This window comes from Corticium candelabrum, chromosome 16, assembly GCF_963422355.1.
Source record: "Corticium candelabrum chromosome 16, ooCorCand1.1, whole genome shotgun sequence".
Lineage (NCBI taxonomy): Eukaryota > Metazoa > Porifera > Homoscleromorpha > Homosclerophorida > Plakinidae > Corticium > Corticium candelabrum.
In genome coordinates this window covers 4,942,043-4,959,412 of record NC_085100.1, presented here as the reverse complement: position 1 = coordinate 4,959,412, position 17,370 = coordinate 4,942,043, and the positions used below count along the sequence as shown (strand labels likewise).

Below are 17,370 nucleotides of genomic sequence, written 5' to 3'. Positions count from 1 at the left end.
CCACGTGATCGAAATGTTGCGCACAGTGAGGGTAAGTAGGCTGCTTACACGGCAGATAAGTGCTGTTCAGGTTAGCCACTGTTAACTGCGTGCAGCTAAAGCATTGATCTATTTAAGGTAATCTAACCATTCTTTGCATTGAATTGCAGAAAGCGAATGGCAGGCGGTTGCTAGCATCATTCAGTGGTAGCAGCCGAAGGCGGAAGTTACCAATGAACACGGTAAAGTGGGTTGATTTCACTATTTTTATCAACTTGTAAATTAATTAATTTAATAATTAATTCATTTATTAATGCAATTGATGATTATGTATAGTGTCTACTCATTACAATCAGTTTTGTGGTAAAAGCTCTTTCTAGCATTGTTGCTAGATTTTCATTTTGGCATGCAACCTTGAAGGGGCACCTGACTTAAAAACATGCACCTAGACTTAGAAGCAGCAAGTGCCAGCAGTCTTTCAGGTAGTGTCAGAAATGTACCAAGATGGGTTTCAACAAGTCTAAATTTTTATAAAAAATTTAAATATGCACTAAATATTGTTTAGTTTGCTGGCAAGTTGCTTTGCTGAATGGAAGGAGGTATTTTCTCAATTGTGCTCTCCCTATGTTTTGTTTTTAGTGTTATAACTCTTAACTAGCCATGAAGAAAATGTTCATTTTGCAACAGGTCTGTTTTTGTTTATATAGGGGTTATTATTTGTTCCACAGCAACAAGCTTGGGTTGTCGAAAGGTTTGGCAAGTTTAACAGGATCATGGATCCAGTAAGTGATTCTTATAGACAGGCATATGGTTAGTTTTAATTTAATTGTAAGATTGAAGTATGTAAACTAAAGGCATTTCATCATCTATGTTGGTCTCCACCTTATTAATTAAGTTAACATGCAAGCACGCATTGGAAGAGGCAGTCATGTACAAAGATGCTGAACATTTGTTGCATTGCCATATAAGCAGCGTAAGAAGGACATGTGGCAAAAACATTTTGGTCTCACCAAGATTGTTCATTAGTCTTTAGGAAATAGTACAAATTGTTATGTATTAATGTGTTGTTGCATTGCAGAATAGACAGTGTGGCAGTGTCAACTGCTACATGCTATGTACTGTAGTTCATCAGTGTGTAAACTTTCTTATGCACATAGTCAAGTTAATCTGAATCACTCTTTTCAATAAGCAGTGATTTTGGATAACAGGTGTTTTATTAAGTGATGGTCAACTGTATAAAAATAGGATGTCACTTACTTGAACATTAGTTATCTGATTGTGCTGGTCAATCGAATCGGGTTATTTTCAACTGACTTAAACTTTGTGTGCAAGCATCAATTTATATGGGCACACAACAAACTAGAATGTCTGTCTGTAGGGCGTTTTTGTTTGCATTCTGTTCATTTTCATGATTTTGAGTTGTTTAGAAGTGCAATAGGCATAGTCACTCAGGTGCTTAATTAAGCTACTTTGGAAAATCTCAGCTGCATTTTATCCAAAGGACCACCTCAAAGCTGTTGTTTGGGCAGACACCGTATTTATAATTGCATTGGTCAAAAGTGTGAACTAGATGCAGCTCGAGCATGTGTTACACTCAGATTAATGAAAGGACCCACGTCACACAGTTCTCAGACTTAAATTGATTCTAACAGCAAACTATCAGATAATTTTTGCTTTGTCTGAGGTGTTTACTGTGTGCAGTGCAGATCAGTACCTTTTTGACTCAATCACTGGGAATGCATTGTGCTATCATTGATTGGGATAAAACAAACATCAGTTATCAGGGACACAAGCACTAGTCTTGTGTAGCCAGGCCCTTTTCCGTCACATCATACTTCCGGGCGAAACTGGGTCTGGTGAACAGCCTTTGATGTCACTGTGTGCCGCGTGGCCAGAAATCGGCTATCTAAAGACCGGATTTGGTTTCTTAAACGCTTCACTAAAAAGATCAGATTGGTATGCAAGCAGTGCAATCCTATCTCAATTAGCTTTTCTTGTTTTGTAGAGAACAACCGGAAGACTACAGCTAGAGTTGTGCTGTTTGTACAAACAAGAGATATGGACGGCACTGCGTTCATACCAGTGTGGTCGTTAGTCAAGCGTTTAAGAAACCAAATCTGGTCTTTAGATAGCTGATTTCTGGCTATGCGGCACACAGCAACATCAAAGGCTGCTTACCAGACCCAGTTTGCCCAAAAGTATGACACAGAGGAAATGGGTCTGGCTACGCGAGACTACACAAACACACATGTACATGTCTATTACATCTAGGCATGACTATTTAGCTGAAACTGCGATGTGTTAGTCGTAGTGGTACAGATAAATTGGTGCATAGGTTTGCGAGTTGACATCAGGTAGTTTGAATGTGTGGAGCTATAAGCAGTTAGCGTGTCAAGTTTTTGGATAATTGACATTTTAATTAATGTATGTACGTAATAGAAAATGTTGGAAATTTGGACTTTGGTTTATCGTGATGTGATGTGACAACTTAGCATTGAATTTCCAGAAAAATGTGTCTGGAGTGCAAATTCTGGAAGTTCGCTGTTGAGCCAATGTTTGTATTTTTCTTGGAGCAGTGGACTACTTCCTCATCAAATCTTGATATTGGAGATCTTAGAACTTACTTAATTAATATTTGTTTTGTTTATGAACTGAAGTTGCTCCACAATTTTAATTAATACAGCATGTGTTGTTTGTGTGTGCAGGGTTTCAACATCTGTATTCCAATACTTGAACATATTGCCTATGTTCAGAGTTTGAAAGAAGTTGCTCTTGACATTCCTCACCAATCAGCAATTACTCTGGGTGTGGTATTACTTTAAATTATTGCAAAATATTTGCTCATGAAATTCTTTACCAAATTTGTTTGAGCTCATATATTGTTAGAAATACCTAAGTGTCCAACACTGTGGCACATAGATATTCATTATTTTGATTTTTGGAGATAGCTATAATTTAGGCAAATGTATAGATGAATTTTTATGTTTTATTTAGACAATGTGACTTTACAAATTGATGGTGTTCTATACTTTCGTATCATTGATCCCTACAAGGTTACAGCAATGTTTTGGTGCTGTTTCCATTTCTGATTGGTTGTGGTTGATTGTATTTTTTGGTAAGGCTTCATATGGCATTGAAGATCATGAGTATGCTGTTACTCAGTTAGCACAGACTACCATGAGATCAGAGTTGGGTAAGTATTACATGTGAGATGCAGTATCTCAACTGCGTTAGTAGTTTGTCTTATTAATTAAATCTAGCTTTATTCTTATTATGTTATAGGTACAAGCACTTCCAGGTATTTACAGGAAACTTCATTTCTTAAGTTACAGTTCAACAATGATGCAATTTTACTTTAGGTTATGAGAACACATGTACACTGAAATGTGTTCATCTTGTTCTTTCACCTGGCATGCATACACATGGCATTTAGACTTGCAACTATTTATCCCTCTGTTTTCAAACTACAGAAGCCATAGCTTGTAGCTACTGCACTTCTATTCTCTTAATGTTAGAATTTTGGGAAGTCATTGTGTAATGCTTATAATTGTCTTTCATGTTTCTTTATTCTTTACTCAACTGTGTGTAGTATTTGCTTATGTATTTTAGAAGTACATTACTTAGAATGTAAGTGCTTGGTGTGTCTTATAGGTAAGATGTCAATGGACAATGTTTTTCAGGAGAGGACATCTCTTAATGCTCATATTGTTGGTAAGAAATAATTACACCATGTATGGAAGTATAGTTGCAAGGTTAGAATTCTATTGGCATGAATTATCAATATTGAAATTTGATGTTGAAGTGTATTTGCTGTTGGTTCATGACAAATTGCATTTGATATTGCAACTAAGTAGTTCTGTTATCTGCATGCTATTGTAGTTTTGTTTGGATCTCTTTCATTTGAAAGACCAGTTGTTGTGGTAACGCTTGCTGTTAGTGTACTCAATGAAATTGTAATAGTGAGAAACAGTCAAACATTTTACAAGCAAATGTATATATGTAATACATCTGTCTTTGCAGAGTCATTTTTATGCTGTATCATCTCATTAATGCTGTAGGTTGTTTTTGCAGAAGCTATTAACACACCAGCAGAAGCATGGGGAATTCGATGTATGAGATATGAAATCCGTAAGTGGAACACAGACATTTTTGTTTTGTGTACTTGTATCTTTGCTCCTAGGTGACATTCAACTACCCAATAAAGTGAAAGATGCAATGCAAATGCAGGTCAGTTTAGTCAGATTTGGAAATACTCAGGATGTTGAAAACGCTCATTGAGCAAGTGAAATGACCACTCTTCTAAAATTTTCATTTTTATGCTTGTTTGTTTGTATATTACAAGACACCACAACAGTTAAAACAATGTTGAAAACACTCGTAGAGCAAGTGAATTGAGCACTCTACTAACGGTTCCAATGTTTCTGCCTGTGAGTTTGTATATCACAAGCAATAACAACAGTTAGAACATTCCAGATCTCCTGATGTTTATATTACAGCATTCTGAAGCTAAATACTTAATAGCAGTACAATTTAAAGCAGATAATGGTTGGTTGCACAATGTACATGTATGCATTGAAGACAGGGATGTTACTGCATCTGTCAAAGCGTGTATTGGAAAATTCTACTGTGCTGCGAATACAGTTATAGGAAGAATAGGCACATTGAGTAGAGAGGAAGAAATCTGGAGACAGGTGATGATGAGACAACTACTGCCTGTTCCTAGTTATGGGAGTCATTTGTGGAACTTAAAATTGAGAAAATTTTGCAAGTTAGTAGATTCTGCGTGGAGACGGGTGCTTAGGAAAGGGCTGGGAATAGGATATATCGAGTCTGTGAGAAGTACAGTTGGAGATTGGTGTGAAGAAGCTAGCAAGTTGATGATGAGGCAACAATTAATATTTGTCCCTAGAGCTGTCTACAACGAATACAGTTTGATTGTAGATGTGACATTGGGTACTAGGAAGTCATCACAATTGTGGACATCAGTGGAAGAAGATGTTGAAATTGTGACGCTATTGTATTCATCATATAAGCGGGTTAAAGAAGTAGTATATAATACATAGACATGGGCATACTTAGTTGTGATATGTAGTTGTATTTCTTTTTTTCTTTGTACATATTGTAGTGAATGTATGATAGTGGTGTGTATGTATGCAGTTTGTCCTTGTGTAGTTTATGTCTGTCCCTAAGTGGGAACTGTACCTTATTTGGGTGCGAGAGAAAATATATTATTTTTGTCATGCTCAACCAGATCAGTCTAGTTTGTAAAATCTATTACAAGTACCAGAAGAAAACCCTGCTTCAGAAGTACTTAGACCATCACGGCTGTCTAGAAAGAAGACATGACTTTACGAGGATCCGAGTAGATCCCAGAAGCTTTGTTTTCTGTAAGTGCTGCAGGTTGTGATGACCTGGCATAATGTCCAGCCACCGTGCAATACCTGCGTGCAATACCTGCGTGCACTGTGCCCAAAGCTCCCAAGATCACCGGAACCACGAGTGTTTGACAATGCCACATGCTGCTTATCTCCACTCACAAGCCGCTGTACTTTGCCAAATTCTCAGCATGTTTCTTGCCAATGTTGCCATCAGCAGGACAGCTGATATCAATAAGTAGACAAGTGTTTGTCTTCTTATTTCTGAAACAGATGTCTGGACGATTGGCTTTGATCTTCTTGGCAGTGGGGATGGTGGTATCCCACATCATAGTAATGTCATCTGTCTTCACAAGCCTATCAGGATGATGGTGGTACCATCTGCTCTCCACTAGAACCCCAAAATGGCGACAAACATCCCAGTGAATGATAGAGGCCACCTGATTGTGTCGATCAGTGTAGTCCGTCGGTGCCAAAGCACTACAGCCTGCCACAATGTGGTCAACTGTTTCCAGGCCTACACTGCACATGCGGCAAGTAGGACTGACATCATGATGTAGAATCTTGCACTCATAGTACCGAGTCTGAAGAGCTTGGCCTTGAGCAGCAACAACCAGTCCCTCAGTTGCAGCAGGAAGATTCGCTGCCTTTAGCCATTCGTAGGTCTCTTTCATGTCTACTAATAGTAATGTGTCGTGCTCAACCAAATCAGTCTGGTTTGTAAAGTCTATTACAAGTACCGGAAGCAAACCCTGCTAATAATTATTATTGTGTCGCTATGCCCCTCCATAATGGGCAAGTGGGGTCTTACCCCCATCTGGGCACCCACCAACCCGGCAGGTGAGCCCAGCGGGGTACATGTTTCTGTGTAGTCCACACGGCGATCAATGACTAGCCAATTCGATATAGATTGCAGGCATTACGGTGACCGCAAACTCGTGGACAGCATGCCTAGTGGATATCAACGACCACCAGGAAAGCACTGAACGTCATCGTCAACGGACCGCTCGCCTGACCACAGAAACTCCCCAACGACTGAAACGAGTCATAGTCTCATGGATAAAGCTAGAGAAACATGAGAAAGAAAGACAGACAAGTTTTATAATTTACTGTTGTTGCTTATGAAACTATGTGTCGTTATGCCCCTCCATAATGGGCAAGTGGGGTCTTCACCCCCATCTGGGCGCCCACCAACCCGGCAGGTGAGCCCAGCGGGGTACATGTTTCCGTGTAGTCCATACGGCGATCAATGACTAGCCAATTCGATAATGATTGCAGGCATTACGGTGACCGCGTACTCGATACAGCACGCCTAGTGGATATCAACGACCACCAGGAAAGCACCAGACATCATCGTCAACGGACCGTTCGCCAGACCACAGAAACTCCCCAACGACTGAAACGAGTCATAGTCTCATGGATAAAGCTAGAGAAACATGAGAAAGAAAGACAGACAAGTTTCACAATTTACTGTCGTCACTGGGGTTTGAACCCCCAAACCATGGAGTGGTAGCCATTGTCGCTAACCACTAAGCCACGGCGGTGACTATTAGTATGTGTCGTTTTGCCCCTCCATAATGGGCAAGTGGGGTCTTTACCCCCATCTGGGCGCCCACCAACCCGGCAGGTGAGCCCAGCGGGGTACATGTTTCCGTGTAGTCCATACGGCGATCAATGGCTAGCCAATTCGATATAGATTGCAGGCATTACGGTGACCGCGTACTCGATACAGCACGCCTAGTGGATATCAACGACCACCAGGAAAGCACTGGACGTCATCGTCAACGGACCGTTCGCCAGACCACAGAAACTCCCCAACGACTGAAACGAGTCATAGTCTCATGGATAAAGCTAGAGAAACATGAGAAAGAAAGACTGACAAGTTTCACAATTTACTGTCGTCACTGGGGTTTGAACCCCCAAAAAACCATGGAATGGTAGCCATTGTCGCTAACCACTAAGCCATGGCGGTTATTATTATTATTATTATTATTATTATTATTATTATATGTCGCTATGCCTCTCCATAGTGGGCAAGTGGGGTCTTTACCCCATCGGGGCACCCACCAACCCGGCAGGTGAGCCCAGCAAGGTACATGTTTCTGTGTATTCCACACGGTGATTAATGACTAGCCATTTCGATATAGATTGCAGCCATACGGTGACCGCGAACATCGGGACAGCACGCTTAGTGGGTAGCAATGGCCACCAGGAAAGCCCTGAACGTCATCGTCAACAAACCGTCCGCCAGACCACAGAAACTCCCCAACGACTGAAACGAGTCATAGTCTCATGGATAAAGCTAGAGAAACATGAGAAAGAAAGGCAGACAAGTTTCATAATTTACTGTCGTCACTGGGGTTTGAACCCCCATTATTATTATGTGTCATTATGCCCCTCCATAATGGGCAAGTGGGGTCTTTACCCCCATCTGGGCGCCCACCAACCCGGCAGGTGAGCCCAGCGGGGTACATGTTTCTGTGTAGTCCATACGGCGATCAATGACTAGCCAATTCGATTATTATTATTATTATTATTATTATTATTATTATTATGTGTCGTGCTCAACCAGATCAGTCTGGTTTGTAAAGTCTGTTACAAGTAACGGAAGCAAACCCTGCTTCAGAAGTACTTAGACCATCACGGCTGTCTAGAAAGAAGACACGACTTTACGAAGGATCTGAGTAGATCCCAGAAGCACTGTTTTCTGTAAGTGCTGCAGGTTGTGATGACCTGGAATAATGTCCAGCCACCGTGCAATACCTGCATGCACTGTGCCTAATGTTCCCAAGACCACCGGAACCACCAGTGTTCGACAATGCCACATGCGGCTTATCTCCACTCACAAGTCGCTGTACTTCGCCAACTTCTCAGCATGTTTCTTGCCAATGTTGCCATCAGCAGGATAGCTGATATCACTATTTCTGAGACAGATGTCTGGACGATTGGCTTTGATCTTCCTGGCAGTGGGGATGGTGGTATCCCACATCATAGTAATGTCATCTGTCTTCACAAGCCTATCAGGATGATGCCGGTACCATCTGCTCTCCACTGGAACCCCAAAATGGCGACAAACATTCCAGTGAATAATGGAGGCCACCTGATTGTGTCGATCAGTGTAGTCCGTCGGTGCCAAAGCACTACAGCCTGCCACAATGTGGTCGACTGTTTCCAGGCCTACACTGCACATGCGGCAAGTAGGACTGACATCATGATGTAGAATCTTGCGCTCACAGTACCGAGTCCGAAGAGGTTGGTCTTGAGCAGCAACAACCAGTCCCTCAGTTGCAGCAGGAAGATTCGCTGCCTTTAGCCATCCATAGGTCTCTTTCATGTCCACAGGCGGTTGCTCAGTGAGACGGCGACACTGCTCGTGCATAGGCTTCCCGCTCCAGGACTGCACACGAAGAGAACTGCAACACGTACGGTAATGTCTTGCATCTGTTTCAGGCGCTTGCTTGAAGCCACCTTCAACCGAGATGGATGCATTCCTGTGTAAGTTCTGCAACTTGTCGTCCAAAGCAAGACTCTTCCAAAGCTGTGCAGTAAAGCGACAAGCCATGCACTTGATCGAGTGTGAAGATTTTCCAGAGTCACACTCCCGTATAATCTGCATGAAAGGATCAGAACTGTCAGCAAGGTAACAGTTCAGCCTCACAATACAAGATTGATATGTCGACTCAATCTGTTCTAACCCCCTACCCCCATCACTGCAAGGAGCGTACAGTCGGTCAACGTCTGCAGCAGGATGGTGGACACCGTGCATAGAGAGGAGCTTTCTGGTCCGTTGATCAAGCTGCTGCAGGTCCATGCACCCCCAATGAATGACGCCAAAACTATAAGTGAGAACCGGTAGTGCAAACCCATTGATGGCTAGAATCTTGTTGCAACCATACAACTCAGTCCGGAGAACCACCTTCACTCTGCGGAAGTACTCACGACGGAGTCTCTCCCGCATCATGCTGTGCTGAATACCGTTACTCTCATCTACACCCACGTACTTGTAGACTTGACTTATTATTATTATTATGTGTTGCTATGCCACTCCATAATGGGCAAGTGGGGTCTGTACCCCCATGTGGACGCCTACCAACCCGGCAGGTGAGCCCAGCAGGGTACATGTTTCCATGTAGTCCATACGGTGATCAATGACTAGCCAATTCGATATAGATTGCAGGCATTACGGTGACCACGAACTCGTGGACAGCACGCCTAGTGGATATCAACAACCACCAGGAAAGCACTGAACGTCATCGTCAACGGACCATTCGCCAGACCACAGAAACTCCCCAACGACTGAAACGAGTCATAGTCTCGTGGATAAAGCTAGAGAAACATGGGAAAGAAAGACAGACAAGTTTCATAATTTACTGTCGTCACTGGGGTTTGAATCCCCAAACCATGGAGTGGTAGCCATTGTCGCTAACCACTAAGCCACGGCGGTGATTACTATTATTATTATTATGTGTCGCTATGCCCCTCCATAATGGGCAAGTGGGGTCTTTACCCCCATCTGGGCGCCCACCAACCCGGCAGGTGAGCCCAGCGGGGTACATGTTTCCATGTAGTCCATACGGCGATCAATGACTAGCCAATTTGATATAGATTGCAGGCATTACGGTGACCGCGAACTCGTGGACAGCATGCCTAGTGGATATCAACGACCACCAGGAAAGCACTGAACGTCATCATCAACGGACCGTTCGCCAGACCATAGAAACTCCCCAACGACTGAAACGAGTCATAGTCTCATGGATAGCTAGAGAAACATGAGAAAGAAAGGCAGACAAGTTTCATAATTTACTATCGTCACTGGGGTTTGAACCCCCAAACCATGGAGTGGTAGCCATTGTCGCTAACCACTAAGCCACGGTGGTGACTTTTATTATTATTATTATTGTTATTATTATTATTATTATTATTATTTCACAGCTGACTAAGAATTTTCTGTTCAACTAATGTCACATATAGACTTTACAGCAACTTAACAATCAGTTACCCAGCAAAGCATGTTCTTTGTATACAATAACTGCTTGTTGATACGTTTGTTATTTGTTTAATGAAGGTTGAAGCCGAAAGGAAAAAGAGGGCACAGGTTTTAACATCAGAAGGTCTGGTGAAGTACTCTTGCTGTAGCTGGAATGGTTTGTCATGTGCACATTTTGCTAGGTGAGAGACAAGCAGCAATTAATGTGGCAGAAGGCCATAGACAAAGCACAATTCTTCAGTCAGAGGCTGTGAAGATCGAACAAATCAATGAGGCTGAAGGTGTTGTAATTTATAACCTGAGTGGCCATGTTATCTGTCTCATTTTAATGCACCTGTGAAGGTGAAGCAAGAGCTATAATTGCCAAGGCTGAAGCTCGTGCCAAATCTATTCTAGCTGTGGCTGAAGCTTTAGGAAAAGAGGTTTGTTTAATATTTTGGTGATTTCAATACGGTAATGATGTTGTCAAAGCAGACAGAACAACAGCATTTGTGGCTAATGTGAACAAAATTGGTTTAGTTTTTTTTATAATTTTAGTTATCTAATCAACTTCTCAGTTGGTGGCTTGGTTTTGTTATGGGAAGCAGTCTGTGTTCAAGTCACACGATTTTTTACAAATTTGAAATGTGGCTTATATTTGAGCATAGTCTACGTGGAAAGTATGGTTATTATTCTTTGTTGGTGACACTTAGAGAGTATGTGAAAATTGTAGGGCTATAGAGAGAGTTTAGCTGTATTATTAGGACCAGTTTCTCCAAATGTGATGCTGCCATCTTTGTAGCTAACGATCTGCAAGATGTAGGAACTTAAGACAAGAAAGGCAAGTCTTGGACGACAGCAAAAGGGTTGCAAATTTGCATATCACCAACAGACAAACAAGTTGAATATGACTTACCATATGGAATTGACCACCATTTGAACATCAGACAACTGTGTGACACCATAATTGACACCTTTCACAAAATTACAGGAGACTATAGCCAGAGACTGGTCCAGAATTTCACAAATAGCAAGCTCTGTTCTTTTCAATAATGAGGGTGCAAGTTGACATGACCTATTTTGGAGTAAGATTTGTAGCACAGTAGACAGAATGTGACAAGGGTTGTGGTTCGTGATTACAAAGCCTGAATGTATGCACCAGCAGAATCTTAATTGTAAAGCAGCATATTGCGTTGGAGCAAGACATATGGTAGAGTTGCTCGAGTTGCTGTAAAGGCTGGATTGAGGATGAAATGGACAGCAGCGCTCTCTTTCATGTCAGTTCTGACAATTGGCAATACAAAGGTTAACCCTAGCAGTCCTAAGTAGTAACATTGTACTACTCTAGAGCCTGCAATGTAATGAGACGATGAGTACAACACGGGATATTGATTGGAGATTGTAGTTTCTTTAATGAGACATACTGCTTGATATCTTAATTAAGCTTACTGTATGATGTCTTGTTGCATTCTAAGTCAGCTGGTTTACCTGTTGCTCTCAGTATTTAATGTAAGTTATTGTATGCACGATTAGGGTGCTGTATGGCTTTTGGAAGCACACAATCAGTAATTTATACCATAGTCACGTCAGTTAATTAAGTGTGTAATAAGTTACTTTCAGTTAATACCGCCCCCTTAGTAATTGCACAGTTAACACTCACTTTTTGCAGTTTTTACTTACCATGCAGTACGTCATATACAACATCTAAACGCGCACTCGTGATTGGTTGCACAATCGCGTGACCATGGTATAAACCTAAATGTCATAGAGTAAATAGCTGATTGTTGTTTTATCCAATTGTGGTGTGAATTACACTGCTTGAACAAGGTTTACGAAACTCAATTGCTTATTGAACTGTTATGGTGCTTGCTGTAATGCCAAACTTGATTAAAGAGGAAATCTTGCACCATTTTGATTACACTGACGACCTAACAGTAGAATGATCTTGATCGACATGTAACTATGTGAGTAGACATCTGTATCATGCACATCCTTGTTATGAGAGCATATAGTCAAAAATGTGCATGACAATTTAAGTGATCATCAGACTGATAATAATGAGCAATACAAAAGGAATCGTCATATAGTGGTACTAGTATTAGATATATTCAGCGGGATAGGTACTGTAAATCAACTAATTGTCGCAAGCGACAAAATTTTGCAATCTGAAGCATGACTCAATAATTGTGCATGTGATTAGCATGGACAAAATTTTGTAATCTGAAGAAAGAGTTTTCACGAGTAATTTAGTCTGCGTGCAGAAGTTGCATTAATCGATCAAAATTGTGTTTGTTACTCAATTCGAGTGCTATATGCATACCATTGAATGCCTCCTGCTTGCAGACTCTCATTGGAGGCATGGCTTTGTAATGCTACTGATAGACACGATACACGTGCACCCCACGTAAACAGCAGTACAGTAACTTTACAAACCGAATACAAAAGTTTAAACGCTTAATGAATGTCTGAGCAATATGAATTTGTTTGAAAGTCTGCTGGGATTCGATACTTTCCGTGTTACGACGACTGAAAAAGCCAGTAGTGCACGTTAGAAAACCTTGTACATGTACTGTACACTGAGTACACACTGAGAGTAATCTTGATGGATCTTTTACGGCATAATCTGTCATAGCTCCAGGATCTGGTTAGAGTCCAATTTTCACCCAGAAGTTTTATTTTTTGCTGTTGAATGCTTGTGGCTTGTTGACAACAAAGTTTGGCAAACGATTAATTAATTAAATTTGACAAACTGGCTGCTCTTTGCAAAATTTGCGAAATATATTTGGAATTTTATGTCTTCTTTCAAGCAACTTTGTTACAGTTTGTCCAGCAAAATAGGACTTATAACAGCTGGGATATTTATTGAAATAGAATAGTCTAGAGTAAGTTTACAATTTACTTGCTCTTGCACATTGGATACTTCTGGTTTGGGTAAATTTTCCAGGGGCTGTTTGCATTGTATTTTTGTACCATAATTACAATTACAACCTTGTCATATTACTAGTTGCCAAAATAACACTTTTGATGCTGTGCATGTACCCATAAATGTTGGAGCTCTTATCAAATTAATGGTATTGGAACACCCGCTGAATGGATTGGGATTAAGCCTCTGCATTTTGTTCTTTCAGTATGGTGACAAAGCTGCATCTCTGAGTGTTGCAGAACAGGTACTACTAAACTATAATGGTGTTAGCAACAAAAAAAGCTATTTTGTTGTCATGCCCTTATTGCATCCTAGTATGTAAGGGCGTTTTCCAATCTTGCAAAAACTACCAACACTCTTCTTTTACCATCTGATACCGGGGATGTGTCTTCAATGGTGTCACAGGTTTTTGTTCAGAATTATACTGTCTGATGCTCTTTCCTGCAATTGCACATGTTTCCTAGGCTATGGCTATCTTTGGCCAGCTCACAAAGACTCCAGTTGGAAGTTCTCCTACCTCCGGGGATCCTTCATCAGCCCGCAAGTTAGGAGGATCAGATGAAGAAAGTAAGGATATGTGGTCAAAGAGCTCTGATAAGCACAGTTTGACTGAAAGTTCAATGGGCCATGTGACGAGAAATGCTGGTTTGGCACCTGCTGCTGCTTTTGCTGGTTTGCAGGGACCATTTGTGGAACATGGTGGGGTAGACAAACAAGCTGATTTTTCAATCATGACTTCTCCAACGAGGCAAAGAGATTTCTCTGATTTTGATTGATAAGTTGAATACAGACTTGGACTGAACCTGTCAGTTGTGTGAAAAGTAGAAACTGTAACTTGAATGTCATAATGATTATGTGCAAGCATCGTATTTGCAAATGTCAAGCTTGTTTGTTACTGGAAACTTTAATTTAATTGGATGTCTGACTATTTGATATCAACACTTATTTGCAAAGCAATCTGCCAGAATGCAAACTCGCTATTTGATTGTTTTTTCGACTATGACATTACTCAACTAGTGGCTTTGCCGGGCCTCCAAAGCTGGAGAGGCCAGCTGGTAGGGTTAATTATTAGAAAGACTGTATTTACTAATATTGAGGCTTTAGTTCACCCAGGCAAATAGTGAGTGCTGCCACTGATTCGTTGTTGTAACTATCAGTACGTTTAGATGGTTGCGCTTTGACTTTCTCTCTGAGCACCTTTGTGATAAATTGTTTCTTCTATTGCCTTGCATGCACTTGAAAAAGAGCACGCAGGCCATGAATTCTTCCTTATACGTATCTCAAAGTACATATTTTTCTAAGTTTGATGAACATTTGTGATAGTTGGATTAGTTGCATGCAGAAATTGGTTACAAATTTCGTGTATAGTGTGGTATACTTTGAAATGCTGATAACCAGTTTGAGAAACTTTTGCAAGTTTGAAACACTCTTACAAACAGACAACTATGTGCTTGAGACAGTAGTGATCAGAACATACTGCTATTAGAAATTTCAAATAGTACGCATACACAATTCAACCATCAGATCAGTAGCAACTGTGTGGAGGCATAAATAGCAGAACAATAATTACGAATATGCCTTGTAGCATGATTGTTGTGATTTGCACATGCACAATTCAAATACTTAGTCCAGTTAATTATATGTAAGTTGATAATAACTTGTTTTCAATCTAGTAGCGACCATAATTTTATGGCATCGATGCTTCTGCAATCAAAATATTGGCTACTAGCTACGCGTTTGGACCTCAAAATTTAGCCCAGTTATTAGTTTCAGTGTTGCTTATTCTTATCCCTGTCTAGACCTATCTACAAACAATTGCAACTCCACTGGCATCCATGAAATGTTGCGTACAAACGAGTTAACGTTTCTAGCGTTGCTTGAAGTGATTGGAATGCAATAACTGCAACAACGTTGTGTATGAGCTAGAGCTCATCTAGTTTACAAGTTGGACCATGGTGCGCATAAACATCCCGTAAACTGTTAAGTTTGTATTGATATCAACAACCTCGTGTTTCAAGCGTGCAGCGTCGAAGCCCAAGCTTGTCATATATCCAGTCTTCATCGACTTTGTAAGTTTGAGAAGGCTCCAACAGCCTTCGTGAGGTTGTTTTTCTGCATGTTTGTTTCTGTTTGTCATGCGGGCCCCTCTCGGGTCTTCTTTCTGTCTCTGTTTGTGCTAATTGTCTCCGTTTTCGCCAGTCGCACACGAAACGCGCTGACGCGACGCGATGGCTCGCTTATATGTCGGTGGGCTACGCGATAGCTTGACAAGGGACGACATCGAGGTGACTTTTAGACCGTACGGCGCTATCAAAGACGTTTGGATCGCTCGCAACCCGCCAGGATTCGCTTTCGTGGAGTTCGAGCAGAAGAGTGACGCGGATAAAGCTATTGCTGCGCTGAACAATCGTGAAGTGCTCGGATGCACGCTAAAAGTACAGGTGGCAAGCAACAAACCGAAGCCAGGCGACCGTCGTCCTCCAACTGGAAGACGAAGTCCGCCGTACCGTAGCCGCGGTTACTACGAGGAGCGATTTGACCGCTACGCTTATCCGCCGCCCCATCCGTATGGCCATCCTCTCGACTACTACGATTACTACAACAAATACTACGGTCGTCCCCCGCCACCCCCGCCGAGGATGTACGATAGAATGTACGACAGATATTACGAGCGAGATTACTACGGCTACGACAGAAGATATCCGGGAAATTCGCGCCCCGCGTCCGGACCGCCAGCGAGGGATGCGCAGGCGTCGCAGAGCGCCACCGCAGGGGAGGGAGCCGCTCAGAGTCAGCCGCCGTCGAGCGCGTACCAAGTGGCCCAGGGTGGAACCGGCTATGCTGCTCCTAGCTACAGTGCAGAAGCGACCAGCTATTCGACGTCTGTCACTCCGTATGATCCGACTAGTAATATTGGACCACCGGGAACCGATCTCCGAATGTATGTGAAATTGTATATATTCAGTGGTGGATGTTGCTCTAGTGACTTGTTTGTTGCAGGTCTGCTCAAGCACACGGTGAAATGCTCTCGTAAGTATCAAATTAGCTGGTTGGTGTGTTGCTCTGGTGTTATGGTGGGGCTTTGTGTTTTAGGTCACAAAGAGCAGGTTCCAGGAGTCCCCTAGGCGACCACCATTACCCTACTATGGCTGATCCCACCGCGTAAACAACTTATTTCGTGGTTTGTTTCAGTGGTAGTTAGTACACTTAGCATTTAGCAATCCTCTTTGCTGACTTGCTTTGTAGACAGTTAAATGCATGCTGCCGCGTACTTCCATAGCACAGCCTGTTGTACTGTACTCATGCGCTGCTTTATGTACCTGTTTTAATTAAGAAGGTTCCACAATTCAAAGTTGGTAATCAGGAATATTGTTTAATTAATTAAGTAATGTCTAACAAGCAAGGAGAGTGGGACCTTAGGAAAGAGTAGGTGACACAATGTCAATGCATAATTTTGTGAATGGTACAATGTAAGGTATGACCACCAGTACTAGCCTAGGGTTAGGTTTGTGCATGACTGGTGATGTGTGCAGGGTGTGGAGCATTGAAACAAGTGCTTTGCATGTATACTTTTGTGAAATAGCATACCAACATGAAATTGTCTACCTTTGTTCTAGCAAGATATACTTCTGTGAAATAGCATATCAACATGAATCAGAACCTTAGTTCTTAGCTACAGCATAACAAGACCACACACATACTCACAGACTAAACAACGCCTCATGTGGTCTGAATGACCCTGTGGTCGTTACAGGCAAGTTGCTGTTCTCAACTTCCATTGATGATGAAAGTTCGTATTTCTCGAGGAGAGAGTTTAACGAGATGAGAATGGTCGTCGTGATAAGTCCACCTAAGAAGAAGAGGTAATGAAACAAATGCAACACGGGTTGTTATATAGGGACCCATTCAGGCACTAAACTCTAACTTAATTAACAGTTAGACCATACCACAGATGCACATGCACACCACACCTTGTAATCAGTACAACATCACTGTTGCATTAATAAGGACAATGTCAGTTTGATGAGGGTACTGTCACTGTTATTATTGCCATGGAGATAAGAACTGATGATTTGGCTAGCTGACTACTACACTGAGAGTAGGACCAGTTATTCATGTTCCCGACA

General features: G+C 41.7%; 3 protein-coding genes across 4 annotated transcripts in view; 2 read left to right on the top strand and 1 right to left on the bottom strand.

Moving 5' to 3' along the window:
• The first annotated feature begins 2 nt into the window (after window positions 1-2).
• LOC134191835 (stomatin-like protein 2, mitochondrial) lies at window positions 3-14,145 on the top strand. The gene is made up of 15 exons (XM_062660458.1): window positions 3-70; window positions 150-221; window positions 687-761; window positions 2,685-2,784; window positions 2,974-3,032; window positions 3,100-3,172; window positions 3,631-3,690; window positions 4,051-4,107; window positions 4,160-4,206; window positions 10,420-10,465; window positions 10,524-10,622; window positions 10,684-10,763; window positions 13,449-13,487; window positions 13,559-13,648; window positions 13,708-14,145. Exons 1-15 carry the CDS (start codon window positions 14-16, stop codon window positions 14,017-14,019), a joined length of 1,266 nt encoding a protein of 421 aa, XP_062516442.1. The 5' UTR covers window positions 3-13; the 3' UTR covers window positions 14,020-14,145.
• Window positions 14,146-15,236: 1,091 nt separating this feature from the next.
• LOC134192386 (uncharacterized) lies at window positions 15,237-16,610 on the top strand. The gene is made up of 4 exons (XM_062661126.1): window positions 15,237-15,312; window positions 15,443-16,184; window positions 16,244-16,273; window positions 16,337-16,610. The coding sequence occupies exons 2-4, from the start codon at window positions 15,472-15,474 to the stop codon at window positions 16,407-16,409; spliced, it is 816 nt and encodes a 271-aa protein (XP_062517110.1). The 5' UTR covers window positions 15,237-15,312; window positions 15,443-15,471; the 3' UTR covers window positions 16,410-16,610.
• A 200-nt stretch (window positions 16,611-16,810) lies between these two features.
• The window catches only part of LOC134192138 (lysosomal alpha-mannosidase-like), a 44,686-nt gene continuing 44,126 nt past the window's right edge, over window positions 16,811-17,370 (bottom strand). For both annotated transcript variants that reach the window (XM_062660831.1, XM_062660832.1), the window contains one exon: window positions 16,811-17,093. In XM_062660831.1, coding sequence (XP_062516815.1) covers window positions 17,012-17,093 — 82 coding nt within the window. In that variant the 3' untranslated portion in view covers window positions 16,811-17,011. The remainder of the gene's footprint in view (window positions 17,094-17,370) is intronic.

Bases quoted from the DNA above. Each gene is read 5' to 3' on its own strand.
- LOC134191835 (XM_062660458.1), top strand. From the start codon at position 14: ATGTTGCGCACAGTGAGGGTAAGTAGGCTGCTTACACGGCAGATAAGT. The intron at 13,488-13,558 runs GTACTACTAAAC...ATTGCATCCTAG, and splicing joins CTCTGAGTGTTGCAGAACAG to TATGTAAGGGCGTTTTCCAA. The intron at 13,649-13,707 runs GTTTTTGTTCAG...CATGTTTCCTAG, and splicing joins TGTCTTCAATGGTGTCACAG to GCTATGGCTATCTTTGGCCA.
- LOC134192386 (XM_062661126.1), top strand. From the start codon at position 15,472: ATGGCTCGCTTATATGTCGGTGGGCTACGCGATAGCTTGACAAGGGAC. The intron at 16,185-16,243 runs GTATGTGAAATT...TGTTTGTTGCAG, and splicing joins CCGGGAACCGATCTCCGAAT to GTCTGCTCAAGCACACGGTG. The intron at 16,274-16,336 runs GTAAGTATCAAA...TTTGTGTTTTAG, and splicing joins GCACACGGTGAAATGCTCTC to GTCACAAAGAGCAGGTTCCA.